The sequence below is a fragment of the Peromyscus leucopus genome, chromosome 7, assembly GCF_004664715.2.
Source record: "Peromyscus leucopus breed LL Stock chromosome 7, UCI_PerLeu_2.1, whole genome shotgun sequence".
NCBI classification, from domain to species: Eukaryota; Metazoa; Chordata; class Mammalia; order Rodentia; family Cricetidae; genus Peromyscus; species Peromyscus leucopus.
The window spans coordinates 84,741,480-84,759,858 of NC_051069.1; the positions used below are offsets into that span (position 1 = coordinate 84,741,480).

The following is an 18,379-nucleotide window of genomic DNA, read 5'->3' on the forward strand; positions in this document are numbered from 1 at the left end:
TAATCAGTCAATCAATCAATCAAAGCTGTGTTCTAAAAGGGAAGAGAAGTTATGTAGATGTATTTGACCACTTTATGCGTTTTCTCACTTCCAATTTCAGCACATTTTCTCTGGATGTTTACATCCAGTTGAGGGATGCATATAAACTACTTTTGGGTTTTTTTGTTTTTGTATTTATTTATTTCATGTGCGTTGGTGTTTCGCCTGTGTGTATGTCTATGTGAGGGTGCTTGATCCTCTGGGACTGGAGTTACAGACCGTTGTGAGCTGCCATGTGGGTGCTGGGAACTGAACTCACGTCCTCTGGAAAAGCAACCAATGCTCTTAACCACTGAGCCATTTTTCCAGCCCCCCACTTTTGTATTTGGGGAACAGAAAATAACAAAGAAATAGAACTTAAGTTTGATCATCGTAGTGATAGTGGTAGTTTTGATAGTAGTTGACATCTGTAATTGGACAGTTAATACTAGAGTAAATTGGTGTTCCTTCTGAATAATTAATTTTATGAGACGATGTTTATTTTCTAGGGAGTCAGGACCTAGCCATTTTAAGATAATTTTGTAAATCAAATTTTAGTAAGTCACCAAACCTGAAGTGAAACAGTTCTGAACATAGGTTACTAAGTTGTTGGTTTTTTTTAAGTAAGGTGAATTTGGGAGTTTTGAAACCCATTGTTTCATGAGCAGACAAAAGAGAGGCAGCCTAATTTTTTTTTAAGCTAGCCATCTTGCCTGACTAATATTAAGGTCACTTTATGTTTTGAGTAGTAATTATAATGAGCAGTGATTATAAAGTTCAGATCTTAATACATTTTATTCTTTGTACTGAGCCTCAGTTTCCTCTCAGGAAGTGTCAAGTGGGGGATTCCAGAGGTACTCTGAGGAAGGTTCTGAACGATGCAAACCTTAGGAAGCACCGTGGCAGGGATTCGGCAAGGGCTGGGCACCCACCCGCCTTTCCGCAGCCGCCAGCAGGGCTGGGCTGCTTCTCTCTGTCCCTGTTGTGTGTCCCCGACGTCATCATGAGAATACGTCTGTAATTTAAAGGAACTGTGTATCCCTGGACTAGATAGAAAAAATGAGGTGTATTTCCCCTAACCTCTGAGGATGCTGTATGAGGTGAGTGGAGCCTAAACTTACTCGGGGTCACTTGAAAGAGAGCTGTTGCCTGTGCTGCTGGCCTCTCCTGTTTCTCTGGGAAATGGAAACCAGAGGCCCCAATATTTACCTTAGTTAGACATCATCAGAATATATGTGTTTTGCCGGATGTGGTGTCTCACGCCTTTAATCCCAGCACTTGGGAGGCAGAGACAGGTGGATCTCTGAGTTCGAGGATAGCCAGGGCTACACAGAGAAACTGTGTGAAAAAAAAATGTGTTTTACTCTTGAAATGTGTTTATTGACCTTAATCACTGTAATTTTTTATCATGTTTAACATTTTTATTTTCTAGTATAGATGGGCTGCCTGTTTAAATACTCTAATTTTGAAATAGATATTTAAAATGTATTATGTTAATTCATTTACATTCCAAGTCACTTTTTTATACTTAATGACCACCTTTTGTTTATTGAACATTACAGCAAATTGCTTTTAAAAACCTGGTACAGAGAAATCGACAAAACGAACAACAAAACCAGGGCCCTCCAGCTCTGAACTCCACCATTCAGCTGCCATTTATAATCATTAACACAAGCAGGAAAACAGTCATCGATTGCAGCATCTCCAGTGACAAGTGAGTAGGGAGTGGGGGCGGGGAACAGGGCTGCCTTCCGGCCACGCTCTTCCCTGTCTACAGCCCTGGAAGACTGCCTTCCATGGGGTATGTGAAATGGGAATCAGACACGGGTGCTGTTTTCAGCAAGAATGAGCTCCGTCATGTACCACTCACTGTCCCTTGCCCCACGTCAAGCTGGCCTGTGACATGTGTGGTGGTGCCTGGGCCCAAGCTGTCGTGTGTGACACTTGTGTAGTAACTGAGCGAGGAACTGCAGTGAGACCATCACTGAGGGCCCAGGAGGAAGTTGGCTCATTGGTGAGTCACCGTTTCAGTTTATTATGAAAATATGTCAGACCAGTATGTGACGTGAAAGCAGTGTCTCATTTATTATATCACACTTACGAATGCTTCTGTTTGTTATTTATTTGGTTTTTTGTTTGAGAAGGGGTCTCTTGGCCCAGGCTGTCCTCTGACTTACTATGTAGCCAAAGATGGCGTTGATTTCAACTTCCTCCAACACCTCCCACATGCTGTAACACCCGCTGCCTTGGTTGATTCATGAATAAGTGAATTCATGAACAAATGAACCTTAAAATCCTGGTGAGAAGACCGGGGAGATGGCAGTGAGGAGGGTGCTTGCTGTAAAAGCAGAGTCCTGAGTTTGGATCCCCCGCCCATGTAACCCTGGGTGGGCCATGCTTCCCTGTAACCCTAGCTGGGGGCGGGACGGGGGCACGGGGTCATGCTAACAGTGCGCGGAGTTCCCTGGGGCACGCTCAGCCAGCCTAGCTCAAACCTGAGCGCCAGGTTCAGTGAGAGAACTGGCCTCAAAAGAATTGGAGAGTGATAGAGGAGGATGCCAAATGCCCTCATCTGGCCTCCACACGGGTGAACGCGTAAATCAGTACATCTTTTAAACAATTTAAATAAAAGTGACACAATTCACTGTAGCAAATGTGAAGTAGCACTTTTCAAAGTAGAGCATTCATTGTAGCTTAGGCTCCTTTCAGGAGGAAGTTAGAGGTGCATAGAGAACAAGAAGGCTTCCAGTTGTGGATTGGAGCTCCTTTACCTGCCTGCTCCATGGAGCTCTGTTTACAGCCTTGTGAGGATAATGCTTTTTAAAGATCTGCTTGTTACAGCGTTTTATTAGTGCTAGTTGCTGTTCTTAGGGACAAGCAGTTTTCACTCTTTAAATGTCTTAGCCTCTCTGAGATCTCATTCCTTCCTCCACAGAAATAAAAGGGCCAGCAAAATGGCTCAGTGATAAAGGTATTTGCTGCCGAACCTGATGACCTGATTCTGATCCTCAAACCACACTGGTAGAAGGAGACACCCAACTCTAAAAACGTGTTCACTGGCCTCCACACATGTTCCGTAGTACACACACACACACACACACACACACTAAAACAATGTGGAAGAATTCAAGAACTAAGAAATTAAGATCAGTAATTTATTTTGCCAATTTATAAAAACTATAAATACATTTACACAATATCTAGTCCAGTAAAATGTTACATGACAGAGTTATTCACATCCATAGACTGTACAGAAACCTGTGTCTGAGAGGACTATCAATTATCATAACATAGAAACCTGTGTCTGAGAGGACTATCAGTTATCATAACATAGAAACCTGTGTCTGAGAGGACTATCAGTTATCATAACATAGAAACCTGTGTCTGAGAGGACTATCAGTTATCATAACATAGAAACCTGTGTCTGAGAGGACTATCAGTTATCATAACATAGAAACCTGTGTCTGAGAGGACTATCAGTTATCATAACATAGAAACCTGTGTCTGAGAGGACTATCAACATATTATAAGAAGTCTTCACAGTGATTAACATCTTTGGAAGTGACCTATAAATGTCATACTGTAATTACTCTTACAATTAGTCTCTTCTTTTTATGAGGGACTTCTTTTTTAGAGGTAACATTCTCTTCTTAGGTTAAAGGGCTTCCACAGCTGACCATGTAGTACATAACCTGTAAACCCAGTACTTGGAAGTTGAGCAGAAGGGTTGCTATGAGTTGGCCAGCATTGGCCAGCCAGGAAAACTGCATAAGAGAGATCTGCCTAAATAAATAAATTTTAAAGAATTAAAAAATAATGTCAGGAAAATTTGGAACCATTGACCTTAGCAGTTTATGGACACTGTTCACCCAGGCTGATCTGTTTTGGTTCTGTGCCTTGGGTGGTCACTGACTCATGCCTTGCCTGGCATCCTTTCATGGAGCAGCTTGTACACACTTGTTATTTGAGGTAGGTCCGTAATCTTGTCTGTCAGTTACTTTGGTGAAGCAATCTCACCCTTAATTAGCCAGGAGGCCTTCCCACAATGAAATTAACTTTATAAAGCCATCTGCATGTAAAAATGCCTGAAATCATCCCTCTGGCAAGTACCCACTTCCAGTTAATTGTAAGCTTGTTAATATACTTTATTCAGACTCAGACTTCAGCTTCATGCTGTAAGTATAAGTTTTGCCCTGGTTTAAGATGTACTGTAAGTCTCAACATCACAAACTTTACCATAACAAGTTAAAACCCACTATTGTTCAGAACCTGCACTAGAACAAACAGTCCAGAAATGAGACCTGTGCATGGAGGCCTCATGCCTGGCTAGAAGGACTAAGTTCTGCCCTTCCAGAGTATTTGCTGGGGATCAAGCTTAGGCTGCATCTTGCTGGCCCTTTCTTTGCTTCTGGATGTACCGTGTAGCTAGACGTCTAAACTGACTACTTTTCAAGAACATTCTGATAGGTGCTATGTACTTTGTATGTGGTTCTTTTATTTGTGATAGATTCTCACTCTGTAGACTAGGCTGGACTAGAACCTTTGTAACCTAAGATGGCTTTAAACTCATAGGAATCATCCTGCTGTAACCTTCCAAGTAATGGCATTACAGGCATGAGCCACCATAGCGAGCTCTGTGACACTTGCTTAAGATATTATTCTTAAGCTAAGCTGGGTTCACCTTGTTAAAATTGTCTTCCATTTAATTCAAGTCTGCTCAGTTCAAGTGCCTGACGTCCCAACTACCTAAAAGGATCCCTGAGTCCAAGAGTTCAAACCAAACTGTGCAGTGTGGCACAACCTCATCTCCAAACAAAGTTCGAGAAAGCTTTTAGGATTGACTTGAGTATGCTGTGGCTAGCTGTTGACTCAGGGAAACTAATTGAGCATTCACTCTATTTCCTTAAGGCTAACAAGCCAGTCTACTGAAGACCACAATAAGTAAATTAAAGAAGCAAAGCACAGGTTGTAAGACCTTCCAGAGCTCCTCTGGGGCACCAAACCCCATACTTCTTCCTTTCTTTTCCTTCATTTTTGTTTGCTTTTTGGGTTGTTTTGTTTTGTTGAGACAGGGTTTCTCTATGTAGCCCTGGCTTGTCCTGGAACTTGCTCTTGTAGACAAGGCTGGACTTGAACACAGAGATCTGCCTGCCTCTGTCTCCTGGATGCTGGGATTAAAAGCATGCACTACCTCTACCTGGCCTCCTTTATTTCTTTTTAAAAAAATAATTATTAAATTTGTGTATTTAGGGGTGTGTGTGTGTGTGTGTGAGAGAGAGAGAGAGAGAGAGAGAGATTGAGAGAGAGAGAGATTGAGAGAGAAAGAGAGAGAGATCTGGGGAACTAAACTGAAGTTGTCAGGGTTGGCATCGGGCACTCACCTGCAGAGCCATCTCACTTGCCCTCCTCACCCTTGCCTTGCCTTATTTTGCAGATTTGAATACCTTTTTAATTTTGATAACACCTTTGAGATCCATGATGACATAGAAGTACTGAAGCGGATGGGAATGTCCTTTGGTCTGGAGTTAGGCAGATGCTCTCTGGAAAACCTGAAAATTGCCAAGTCGCTGGTTCCGAAAGCTTTAGAAGGCTATGTCACAGGTATGCTGGAGATGCTGCCACGCTCCTGATGAGTGTCAGACTCACTTGGTAAACATTCTCGCAGAATCGGTCCTAGCTTCACTGGGTGGAGTTCTCTGATCCTTTATATAATGAACTTGTGACTTTGGTTTTTTTCAAAAGTCTGTTTTTTAGAGGATTACAAACTTACCATCTATACAGTATGTATTATACAAAAACATGGCTGACTCATCACTAAGTTTGGGTCCACAATGATGTGTTTTCTCTGTACTCTTGAGTGTTTAAGTAGAGTCTTATAAAGCTTTTAGGTGAAAAGATTGATAGAAGTTTGGTTTTGGGTTTTGTTTGTAATTCTCTCTTAGGAGACCTTAGAGTAGTTTACAAAAAAAAAATAGATGTACCTGTTATGTGATATTTTGTTTGTGTTCTGATAAATAAAGCTTGCCTGGAGATCAGAGGGCAGAGCAGCCACTAGTTAACCATAGAGGCCAGGCAATGATGGCTCACGCCTTGAATCCCAGCACTTGGAAGGAAGCAGGAAGATGAGGAGTTGAGGCCACCCTGGGCTACAGGAGACTGAATCAACCTAAAGAGAAACAGAGCCAGTCAGTGTGGCTCACCCCTTTAATCCCAGCACTCAGGAGTATAAGCGGGTGGAGACAGGATCTCCCATTCGGTCTGGTGGCTGGCTGCTCTGCTTCTCTGATCTCCAAACAAGCTTTATTTGTCAGAACACAAACAAAATATCATAAAACATATACCTCACCTCACTTTAATAGAATGCTGTGTTTATCTGTTCAGTAGATCAGAATTCACAGAGCAGAAACGTCTTAATTTTCTGTTGCTGTGATAAAACATCATGACCAAGGCAGTTTGCACCTCACTGACCCCCATGCGCTGCTCCCGCCCCCTCTGCACCTCCTCACTGACCCCCATATGCTGCTCCCGCCCCCTCTTGCACCTCCTCACTGACCCCCCATGCGCTGCTCCTGCTCCCTCTGCCCCTCCTCACTGACCCCCATGCGCTGCTCCTGCTCCCTCTGCACCTCACTGACCCCCATGCGCTGCTCCCGCCCCCTCTGCCCCTCCTCACTGACCCCCATGCTCTGCTCCTGCTCCCTCTGCACCTCCTCACTGACCCCCATGCTCTGCTCCTGCTCCCTCTGCACCTCCTCAGCTGACCCCCCATGTGCTGCTCTCTCTGCACCTCACTGACCCCCCATGCGCTGCTCCCGCTCCCTCTGCCCCTCCTCACTGACCCCCCATGTGCTGCTCCTGCTCCCTCTGCACCTCCTCAGCTGACCCCCCATGTGCTGCTCCCTCTGCACCTCACTGACCCCCCATGCGCTGCTCCTGCTCCCTCTGCCCTCCTCACTGACCCCCATGCGCTGCTCCCGCTCCCTCTGCACCTCCTCACTGACCCCCATGCGCTGCTCCCGCTCCCTCTGCACCTCCTCACTGACCCCCATGCGCTGCTCCCGCTCCCTCTGCTCCATGGTCTCTGGCACGGATCTTGCTGTTTCATTAGCCTCATTGGACTGGAAGCCCAGCAGTGTCTGAATAAAGGGCTTACTCAATAAATCACCAAAAGTTTTTTTCACTTATTCCCAATAGAAAGGTTCAGGGCGATTAGCAGGCTCTGTTTTGATCTCTTCATGACCTCATTTGTAGACTGGGCTACAGATTTTCCTGTCAGTTCAAAGGGACATGTGCCTTTCGTGTGAAAGGGAGGGAATGGCCCTTGGACAAGAGTGTGAGAACCACTGTGCAGAGCCTGTAATAATGTGAAAGAAATGTGGCCTTTTCAGACCCATTGTAGAGAAGAGATACAGTCTATAATGCTCACAACTGAATAGCCGTGACCCAGCAGAAAGTTTCCACAGTTCTGTGTACCAATTCATATTCAGCACAGGATTCCAGCTCGTAATTTCATCTTGTTCAGACTTGTTCTTATTAAATGTATTCACAATCTGCTGTTCTTCTTAGAATTGAAGTCTTTTTTTTTTTTCTCACAGCTGCCTTAGCTTGTGCAGAGAAAGGCTCAGGAGGCCAATCTAAAGTTAATGTAGTCATTTCGTACACGGGAACAGTCTCTCGGTGGCTAGACAGAATTCTAGTACATACAGGTCCATGGTTTTTGCACAGTAATTACAAAAATAGTACTGTAAAGGGGGTGGGGAGATGTCTGAGTGGGCAGGAGCACGGCTGGACCTGAGGTTCATCCTCGAAACACCCGCAAAAGCCGTGTGGGGTAGTGTGCCTCTTTATCTCGGAATTCCTGCGGGGAGGTGAGGAAGCAGAGACACCGGCCAGGGGTTCACAGAGCAGCTGCGAGGAGCAGGCAGTGCACCAGCGGAAACGAGACCCTGCCTCAGCCGCCTGGAGGGCGGGAACCAGCTCCCAGAGTCCACCGACTTCCACAGGCATGCCATGGCACACACACAAACACACACACACACACACACACGCACACACACACGCACACACACACGCACACTCTCACACACACACACACACACACACACACGCACACACACACACACACTCTCACACAGACACACACACACGCACACGCACGCACACGCACGCACGCACAAAAGCTCAAGGGCTGCCAGCATGGTAAAATGTTTGCTGCCAGGCCTGGCGACCCGAGTTTGATCTCCAGGACCCACGTGTTGGAAGGAGAGGGAAGGGCCAACTGCTGAAGTTGTCCTCACTCTCCTCATGGACAGCCACACACAGGCCAACAGAAATAAAAATAGTGAAAGGGAGTATACATTTAAAAGTACAATAAAAGCTTATTTAAAAAAAAAAAAAACTATTATCTGAGTAGCTGCATTGGGGTTTGCCTTATAATGTGAGTCCCCCACACCCACCCCAAGGTAGGTTTTCTCTTTGTAACCCTGGCTTTGTAGACCAGGATACCCTCAAACTGAGAGATCTGCCTGCCTATACCTCCCAAGTGCTGGGATTAAAGGTGGGCACCACCATGCCCAGTTGTAGATGGAAGTTTCTCCAGTTCTGCCCAGCCCCAAGGTCCAGACAAATCTCTCTTATCTGTGGTCCTGCAGCTGCTTATAAAATAATTACTCAGAGGCTTATATTAATTACAAACTGTATGGCTCGAGGTCCTTGCTGGCCAGCTCTTATAACTCAACCCATTTCTATTAATCTCTGTGTTGCCATGTGGCCGCGGCATTACCGGCCTGCGTACATTTGTTGCTCCTTGGGCGTAGCTGGTTCCCATCTCTCCTAGCTCTCCCTTTATATATCTTCTTGGATTTCCCGCCTGGCTGTAAGCTTTCTTGCCATAGGCCAAAGCAGCTTTATATATTATCCAGTGGGAGCCACACACATTCACAGTATACAGAAAGACATCCCACAGCACTCAGTGATGTGAGATCTTTTTTTAGTACTGTGTTTCTAAAGCTTTTACTGTCTATTAAAGTCACTGTTGGCCAAGCGTGGTGGAACACGCCTTTAATCCCAGCACTCGGGAGGCAGAGGCAGGTGGATCTCTGTGAGTTCAAGACCAGCCTGGACTACCAAGTGAGTTCCAGGACAAGTGGGGCTGTTACATGGGGAAGCCCTGTCTCGAAAAACTGAAAAAGAAAAGTCAGTGTTGAAAGAAGCTATATACGTTCATTCATTCCTTCTGAGGTCCCTAGACATTCAGGTTACAGTTTTCTCTGAGCTAACATTCTAGACGGAGGCATCCTGCAAGGGACAGCGCAGTAAGAACTGATCTGCTGTGACCCCGGGGAGAAGCATGGCATATGCAGGGAAAAGATGCCAGGACATGCCCTTCTGGTTTCCTGCGAGCTGAAACACCTCATGTCTGCTCGCCTTTACTCAAACCATGATTGCAGACCTGGGGAGATGGCTCAGCAGTTAAGAGCATGGGCTGCTCTTACAGAGGACCCAGGTTCAGTTCCCAGCACCCGCATGGTACCTTACAACAACCAGCTGTAACTTGAGTTCCCACGACTCGAATGCCTTCTTTTGGCCTCCATGGGAACTACGCATGAAACTGGTACACAGACACTCATGCAGGCAAAATACCCATACACATAAAATAAATTTTAAAAAATGACTGCATAATAAAAATGACCACATTCAAAGCACGCCTTTTAAAATAAGACTGTTTTGAATTGTAAAGCAAATGACCCCCGAGGTGGGGGCGGAGGCGAACCTAGTCAGGACAAGCCATAGATCACTGATGAGCAGCTGTAGTGAGTTCACCTGAGGAGACCTAAAGGGCAGTGCCGTGGGCTGCGGAGCTGGTGCAGCTGGTGACGCGCTTGCTGTGTGAGCACGAGACCAGCTGTAGTCAGTCTCCAGCCCTGGGAAAGCCAGGCGTGCTGCTCCGGGAGCATACCCCGTCCAAGGGACACCCATGGAAGGAGCTCTGGGGCTTGCTGGCCTGCTGGCCTACCCTGAGCAGCAAGCCCTGAGTCTTATCGAGAGAGAGACCCTGTCTCAGCAACGCATCTGCACACATGTATGCACACACCATCCATGCACACAATGTGAGAGGTTGGGGGGAGGGTGACAAGAGTGTGTGCCTGATCCGTAAGCTGTGTGTTCTAAGGCAGTTCTGATTGTTGTGTCTCTGTCCAATCCTGGCCTTGGCTGTTAATATCACAATCATAGTCTTTCATTGTAAGGACACCAATGTGCAAGATAGTCCATATTCTGACCACATGCTTACTGTACCCAGTAGGCTACCTTGTCAGGTCTTACATAAGGAAAAACAAAGTTAGAGAGCCGGCCCAGTAGTTAAGAGTGCATACTGCTCTTGCGGAAGACGTAAGTTCAGTTCCTGTTGGGCAGCTCACAGCTCTGCGGCAGGGCAGTCCAACACTTCTTCCTCCATGGGCACCTCGTGTACATACACCCCCGCTTAGGCTTTCACAGACACACATACACGTAATTTAAAAATAATAAGCTAAGTCTTGAAAAAAAAAAAAACCCTTCAACTAAAAGGAGCCAGTGATAGTTTTACTTGAAATTCTTTCTCCCTGAAGTCTGCCTTTCTGTATTCTTTCCATTCTTGTTCAAGAATTTATTTGTGCCCCCACCCCACCCCCCAAAATTAAGAAGAGCACTAGGTTCTTCACAGGGCAAGAGAACTGTCCAGCTATACCAAGACGTAACCCATGCTTGCTTCAGACCACAGCAGAGCAGCCACAGAGTTCAGAGCCCACAGTTTCTTTCTTTTCTTTTGTTTTATCTTACAGATATCTCTACAGGACCTTCTTGGTTAAATCAGGGACTCCTTTTGAACTCTACCCAATCAGTTTCAAATCTAGACCTGACCACTAATGCCACCATGCCCCAGTCAAGGTATGTATTGTTTGCAAAGTGAGAAAAGCAAGCCACAGAGAGCTGCCTCTCCTGTGGAGAGCTAGGGAGGTGTTGCTGCTGCAGCAGGTGGGGTAGGTTAGGTGCCCACTGGCACCTCCTTCCTGTTTTTCTTCCTGTCTGTGCAAAAAGAAAGAGATGTCCGCACTGCATTAACGAACCCGTGTGTTTCAACTTGCTCACTAGTGTAAGCCAAGGCTTGTGCTTGGATGCTGAAGTGGCCTTAGCAACCGGGCAGTTCCCCGGCCCAGACAGTCAGCAGTCCAGCAGTGCAGCCTCTCACTGCTCCGAGTCCCGTGGCGAGACGCCCTGTTCATTCAACGAGGAGGACGACGAGGACGAGGAGGAAGACTCCTCCTCCCCAGAATAAAGACAGGAGAACACTCATGTTTTAATATCTGATGCTCATGTGTGTCTTTAGTGTGAGCTCTTGTGTTTTGAAATGATTGCTTCCGTCTTCGCCTTTGTTTGCATTTGTGTTTAGTGAGAACTAGAGAAACACAATAAGCAAAGTCCCTGAAGGCTGAGATGATTGACATGAAAGTGAACTAGCGTGGATGAAAACTGAGCAGCACAGCAGTGGCTTCATCATGGCCAACAAAGCATGCTTTCTGCGAGAGAACGGCAGTGAAGTTTGTTTTCAGGGAGGGGGGTTTGAAGACCCCACAGTGTGGGAGCATTTAGACTTGATTGCTGCAGGGAACAGTACGCAGTGGTGATGTTCTCTCCCTTGTTGGGCTGTCTTACATAGGCAGCCATCTTACATCTTGACCGTCCCAGTGGGCATAAGGTGAGGGATGTAGATCGCAGTCCTTGTGGCCTGAGGAGCGCAGATGAACTGCTGAGCTAGTCGGAAGTCTAGCTGAGGTGTTCCATGCGTCTGCTGCCTTAGCTTCTCGAAGGGAGAGAGCGCTAACTAACTGTTAAGTACCTAGATGACGTTTAGAATAATTGACGGTGAACTGCAGTGACCGTTTGTCAATGCATTGGTGCATAGGAGTTTCTAGGGCTCCTTCTGGAAGCCAAACTAGCATAGCATTTCCATGTGCATTACAGACCTCGCCAGCACCGCCTTTGCCAGCATTCTCCATTGGGAGTTTTACTGTGGAGAGGGAAACTGTATTTATAGTTTTAATCAGAGCTATGCATTTCATACAGCTTTTTTTTTGGTAGCCCAGGCTGGCCTCGAACTCACAGAGATCCGCCTGGCTCTGCCTCCCGAGTGCTGGGATTAAAGGCGTGTGCCGCCGCCGCCCGGCTATCATACAGCTTTTTAACTTACAGTGAAACAAAGAAGCAAATTCTTTGACCAATGCTTGTCTGTAGCTGTCTGCAGTACTGTATGATTTTACCCATGTGCAATTTGTGAAAATGAACCAAATGTCATTACTTTTGTCTTCATTTCAAGAATATGAACATCATTGTTCTCTTATACATGTTATCTTTTTCATATTTTAATTATCAAAATGACCTTATCAGATTTATTCCTGGGTAAATTGCATTTCAAACTAACTCAATATTCAGTGTTTTTGTTAAAACCTTGAACACTCCAGTGGACTGCATCCATGCTAGCGTGATGTGTCATATGTGGTTTCAAAGCCAAAGATGCCATGAGACTACTACAGTATGTCTGTGATTTCTGCTCCTCTCAGTAGGGGAGTGTGGGTGTCCACTGCCAAGCCAAACCCAACTTACCAACACATAAGGCCTTGAAGCGGGTGAGGGGCAGGGAATGGTAGGAGACTCCATCTGAAACCAGCTCTAGTCACACGGGTTTGTCTGATCCTGTGTCTCTGGCTTCTGTGGGTCCTGCACCAGGCACAGTCCAAATGCTGCTCTTTTTAGTCCTGTGCAGGAAGCTTGAGCGAGAAGGAAAAGCTTTGGTTGCCTTACATGTTCTGAGGTCATTAACACTGATAGGAATGCCTTGGAGAGGAAACTCAATGTCAGGAGGAAGCTGTAGTACAAGCCCGAGTGTTCAAGGGGCACAAAGGTCCTGTCAGGTTTCAGAGTTTTGTGTTGGCATGCGTTCTAGAACACACATCTTAGGCTGTCAGAACAAAGTGATCCAGAATGCAACAGGGGCTACCTCCTTTTATCACTTCCATTTCCGTCTGTACTTAAGGGAGCCTAGCAGAGACCTAGAGAGGTCAAAGGTAACAGATGCTTTTTCAGTCTTCAAAATATTGAGCTACTGGGGGCCTAAGATTTTTCAGAACTTAAAGCAAATGCATGCATTACACCATTTACCAGGCAGCAAAATCCTTGCAAGAGTTCTCAAGGAACTTTCCAGTTTATCTCATCCCTGCTGCTGTATGCTTTACATTGACAGAACACGGGCTTTAAAAGGGCAGTCCTACTGGGCATGTTGTATGCCTCTAACGCCAGCATTTGGGAAATGGAGGCAGAAGGGTTAGGACTTAAAAGTCAACCTTGGCTACATACTGAGTTCAAGGCCAGTCTGGGCTACAAGAGATCCTTGTCTGGAGTGGGACAACCAAAGACTCAGTCTTTGTGTGCCCCCCCTTCGGCCATCCTCGCTCCCACTGTGGTGTCAAGAGTGGTCCTGTCCCTCTGTTACGTACTTCTGAGGACGTCTGAGATCGCACCGCTGTGGTCCTCGGTTGCTGCTGGTGTGACACTTTACCTGGGGAGAAACTAGACTGAACAGAGGGGTACCACTTACTTGTAACCCTTCATAGGCAAAAGGGTCCCCAGAGGTTTGAAGCCAGCTAGGGCTTCAAAATGAGATCATGCAGGGGGGAGAAAAAAGGGAAGAGCCTAAATTGAGTGTTGAAAAGGATGAACTCTGGTCTTCATTATCTCCCCTAAACACATCCCTCTGGGTCCAATAACACCAAATCATAATGCCGGAATCAAAATGGAAGGGGAAGTTAAATTGAGGACACAGCGTCTGGCCTCTTTGTGGGAGAGGTACACAGGCTCCGTGCACACCGCTGTTAGCTGCCTATGCACACTGCTTACGTGTTCAAGAGACTTTCCTCCTGAGGTCCCAGTTCTCAAGTGTATAGCAGCACTGTGGTCAATCAGTTCTCACTCTCCTGATCACATGGGCAGCTGGCTCTGGGCCCGCACACTCCCAGAAGAACAGTTCCACCAGGCTACACGGCTGCTCAGACCCTCAGTGCTCAGCAGGTTTCCCTTCGCCTTTCCCCCACGGAAGTCTGTTCAGTGTTTGCATTGTGCCTTACATAGGAAGAAAGGGACTCAACAGAATCTACTCCCTCTAAATAGTCCCCCAGAGAATGGGCTCATGGCAAACGTGTTCTGCATCTTTCTTACTATTTTGAAGAAGTGGTAGGGAGAAAAAAAATCTGCCATTTTGTCAGAATGCATGAGGATAACTCCTGTTAGCAAAATTTATAATTAAGGCAGTAGCAGCACTGTGTCATTTTTGGAAGATAATCCCCAACTGTCCTCAGAATACCCCTGTCAGATAATCCAGACGAAGAAATGGCCCACTCTACCCCTGCATGGCTTCCTAATTCTGCTTTCTAAATCTAAACCAACTTCTTGTCAGAAACAGTGGAGCTGTTACAAGTACAGTGTGATTTATGCCGAGACAGCCTAAACAGAGGTTGTGTGTGTGTGTGTGTCAGACAGACAGACAGAATAAGCAGGTGACAGGAATGGCCTCAGCTGCTTGTGCTGTAACCACACCAGAGCAGGAAGCCTGGTCGGTTTTATAAGCTCACTTCCCAACAAAATGGACGTCCTTCTTCACTAAATCTGCTGCAGGGGATTTTGAAATTTTCCTCCTTAGTGGTAAGCATTGGGCAGGGTTTGTTTTGCGGGGAGGGTGTTAAAATATCAAACTTGGCTGACTTTAGTATGAACAAGCCAAGTGAGGACTATAGCAAGACCACAAAGTTCTCGGGTCAGCCTCATGACCTTGAATTGAATCTACACCACAGGCCGGTGATCTGAGACGGAGAATTTACATGTATTCAGTTGCAGATGCATAAGATGTGGATTGTGAACTGAACACATGGGAAATGATCCTCATGATGCATATGGACTGGCTTTGGTGAAATACTAGATACCTAAGAACCAGCTTCCCAATGGGGCGTCCTATTTCTCTGCTCCTTGGACAATTGCCTCCAAGCACTAATGCTCATTAATACATAGTTTTTTGAAGACTAACATGCGTGCCAGGAGCCTACAGCATGTCACCTAAGTGATCCTCAGAATGTGCCTTCCAGCTCACTAATTCGGTTCACCTATGTCTTGTTAACCTATACTTGAGCCAAACACTAAAGGGGGAGCCTAATGTGACAATTCTTCCTTTAATCTTTTTATTGCTAAAAAGCCTTTATTAATTATAATAAGCCTCAGGAAGTAGCCTCTTACATATTAGCAAAATACCTGAAGTTACAGTCAGTTTGTAGGACCCAGTTTCCCACATTCATCTATGTTCACAATGTACTGGGGGGGGGGGGATAAGGACAGAAAACTTTGGCATGTCATGTTTCCTGGGAGTCCCTGACAGGTGCCAGCACTGACCTGGTAGGTGGCCATTCCTCATAGTGTTGAGTCAGGAGGAAAGTTACCGGTTTTTATATTTAAAAAACAACAACAACAACAAAAACCCTATAGAACCAGTGCCTTGGTCTCTTATCGTCCTAGCAGAGTGGATCTTGGTCCTTCCTGCTTAGAAAGCTACTTAGAAGCCATTGCAGCCACAGTGGAGAGTCCGTCCGGGTTTGTGTCTTCTCTACTAGGGTCTCAGAAAGGGAGACAGCATCTCTTGGGACCCGCTCAGAGGTGGAAGTATGCAGAGCTTCATGGCCCAGCGTCCCTTAGCCTCTGTAGCAGTCTGGTCCAGTCGGTCACTTCTGTCAGGGTATCATTACCTACTGTAAAGCACACCTTCACCAGGGCCATGCAGACAGCTCCAGTCTTGCCAAACGCCAAAAGAATCTGAGGAACCCGAGGGATCTCTTCTGCCAAGCGCTATCATGCACTGTCAGCTTGGGGCCCCTCAGGACTCTAGCTGCAGATGGTCACAGTCACAAGAGACCCTCCCCAGGCCAGGGCCATTTCTTCTGGACATTGGTAGGAGCTTGAGAGGTGGAGTTGCCATCTGGGCCATAGTGGCTCGTTTCCAACCAAATTATTTGGACTTTTCAGAAGCCATCACTTGGCCATGCTTGACTTCAAACTCACTAACTGCTCCTCCTCAGACATCATCTGAATATAAAAAGTGTGCTAGTTGTGCGTGTCCACACTCCTCAGGTCAGTTTTATTTTGTCATACTTACGTATCTCCAGTAATCCAGCTACTTCTCTAGGAAAGTGGCTTCTCCACTGTGTGCTGTTCTGTTTCCCACTAGTACTAAGACAACATTCTGAGAAATGGGACCAGTCCTCCACCTGCTCTGGTTGTTAGCCTGAGTTCTGGGGACACCCCCCCCCCACATCAGTGCTGTAAAGCAGCTGGGTGCCCTGTTTACCCTGCCACACTACCTGGACAGAAGGGAGGAGATGGCCTACATCACCCAGTGGCTCCCTTTCCATTTGGAGACGCTTCACTCTGCTCATGTGCTGCTCGCCACTGTCTCCAGAAAAGTGTGACTTTGCTCTTTTTCTGCATGAAGCAGACGCTGGTGTCATGCCCTAAGTAGTTAGGAGGAAAATGCAAACCACATCTCGCCTGCCTATTAGAGACTTTCCTTCCTAGATTGAGTACACAGGCTAATATATTATTTTGTAGTATCTCAAACTTTGCATAAATACTATTATTTTTGTATGGAATTTTTTATAGAAGAGCTATTTCTGTATACTTATTTCTGTGTTTTTTGAAATGCCTTCCAGTAGGTAACCAACAAGTCTTAAGCAGTGTTTCTCTAAGGGTAGCTCAGGGACCGCCTACCCAGAAGAGACAGGGAATTTCAATTTAAAATTTAAATCACTCCCTGCACCCACTCCAGACAGACGCTCAGGGTGTGCCTAGGAAGCATTAGTTTTAATAAGCTCTGAGTGATTTTTTTTCATCAATTCACACATCTTTGTCCATAATGTAAAAGAAGAAACATCTGAAATGAATATGTTGAGCTTGAGAAAAATTGTATCATACTATTCTGTGATTTGAGATACAGAAAAATAAATAATTTAAAAGGATGTTGGTGTCATCGTTAATGGCTCCTGGGGAGTGAATATCCCAGCCTCACACTGTTTTAGGACTGAAACCTTCATTCAGCCAATGAGGAGATACAAGGCCCATTCTCCTTTGCCCTGGTCTGGGTCTCTGAAGGGCTCCCCAACACCAAAGCTTGCCATGGGACTGGCTGAGGCCTCTGGCAACAGCATCAGTGGGCCCCTCAGCTTCCCCTCCCCAGCTTCGAAGAAGCTCCTAGGGCTCCCCAGGGTACCCCACAGTGCACAGTCCCTATACTGCTTGGGAAGCATTCTGTCGGCATTAGAAAAACAGCAGCAAATAGTGATGTCCCCAAGCCTCAAGTACACTATCATTTGGCCTTGGTTCACATCAGCATCTCTTATAAGTACTCATCTTTCAGGGCAGGTGATGACCAGGTGACTTTTGTCCCAAGACATTGCACACTGGGACAGGAAGTGGGTTAATGAAAGGATTATAGCATGCCAGCAAGTCTTAAACTAAGTGGAGCTGGAGACACATGCGGGGCCGAGTGGTGGTGGCTCACGCATGCCTTTAATCCCAGCACGTGGGAGGCAGAGGCAGGCAACTCTCTTGAGTTAGGCCAGCCTGGTCTACAGAGTGAGTTCCAGGACAGCCAGGGGCTACACAGAGAAACCCTGTCTTGAAAAACAACAACAAAGGAGCACTGACCCAGGTCAGATTCCCAGCACCCACATGGCACTCACTGTCTAACTCCAGGACCAGGGGATCTGACACTTCCAGCACCTGGGAGTAGAAGGCATTCATGTGGTACAGACATACATGCAGGCAAAACACTCATACACATTTAAAAATAAAAATTTTAGGACAGAAAGTATGATCACATAATCCCAGGAGTGGAGGCTAATTTGTGCCCAGCACTTTTATGTTGATTAGACTGAGTGGGGGAGAGGGACACCCATCCTCTTCCCATGGACTCCCTGCAGGGCTAGCCCAAGCTGGCATGGATGTCCCTCCATCTGCTAGCAGGCATGTAGTACCATTTGGTTAATGTATCCAAGGACTTATAACCATGAACACTGGATGTCACCAGCAGGGTAGCTGGTGGCCATCAACAGTCACTGGACATGATGTTGACAGGCAAGATGTCTGTCTGCAGAACCCAAGGAGCTGACTGCGGTGCCCAGCTTTGGATCAAGCCCAGCTGCCGGAGCTCAGTTTTTTTCTGCCACTCCCAGGGCCATTTTGTCTCTGTGCCTGCTGGAAAGGCAGTAGCTGCCATCTCCTACCCCCTTCCATT

At 46.3% G+C, this 18,379-nt stretch overlaps 1 protein-coding gene across 13 annotated transcripts in view; it reads left to right on the forward strand.

Annotated features, from left to right (window-relative positions):
* The window catches only part of Tfdp2 (transcription factor Dp-2), a 130,685-nt gene extending 113,583 nt beyond the window's left edge, over positions 1-17,102 (forward strand). For all 13 annotated transcript variants that reach the window (XM_028866018.2, XM_028866022.2, XM_028866019.2 and 10 more), the window contains 4 exons: positions 1,581-1,732; positions 5,453-5,619; positions 10,839-10,944; positions 11,149-17,102. In XM_028866018.2, the coding sequence (XP_028721851.1) occupies positions 1,581-1,732; positions 5,453-5,619; positions 10,839-10,944; positions 11,149-11,332 (609 nt within the window). In that variant the 3' untranslated portion in view covers positions 11,333-17,102. The remainder of the gene's footprint in view (positions 1-1,580; positions 1,733-5,452; positions 5,620-10,838; positions 10,945-11,148) is intronic.
* Positions 17,103-18,379: the final 1,277 nt, after the last annotated feature.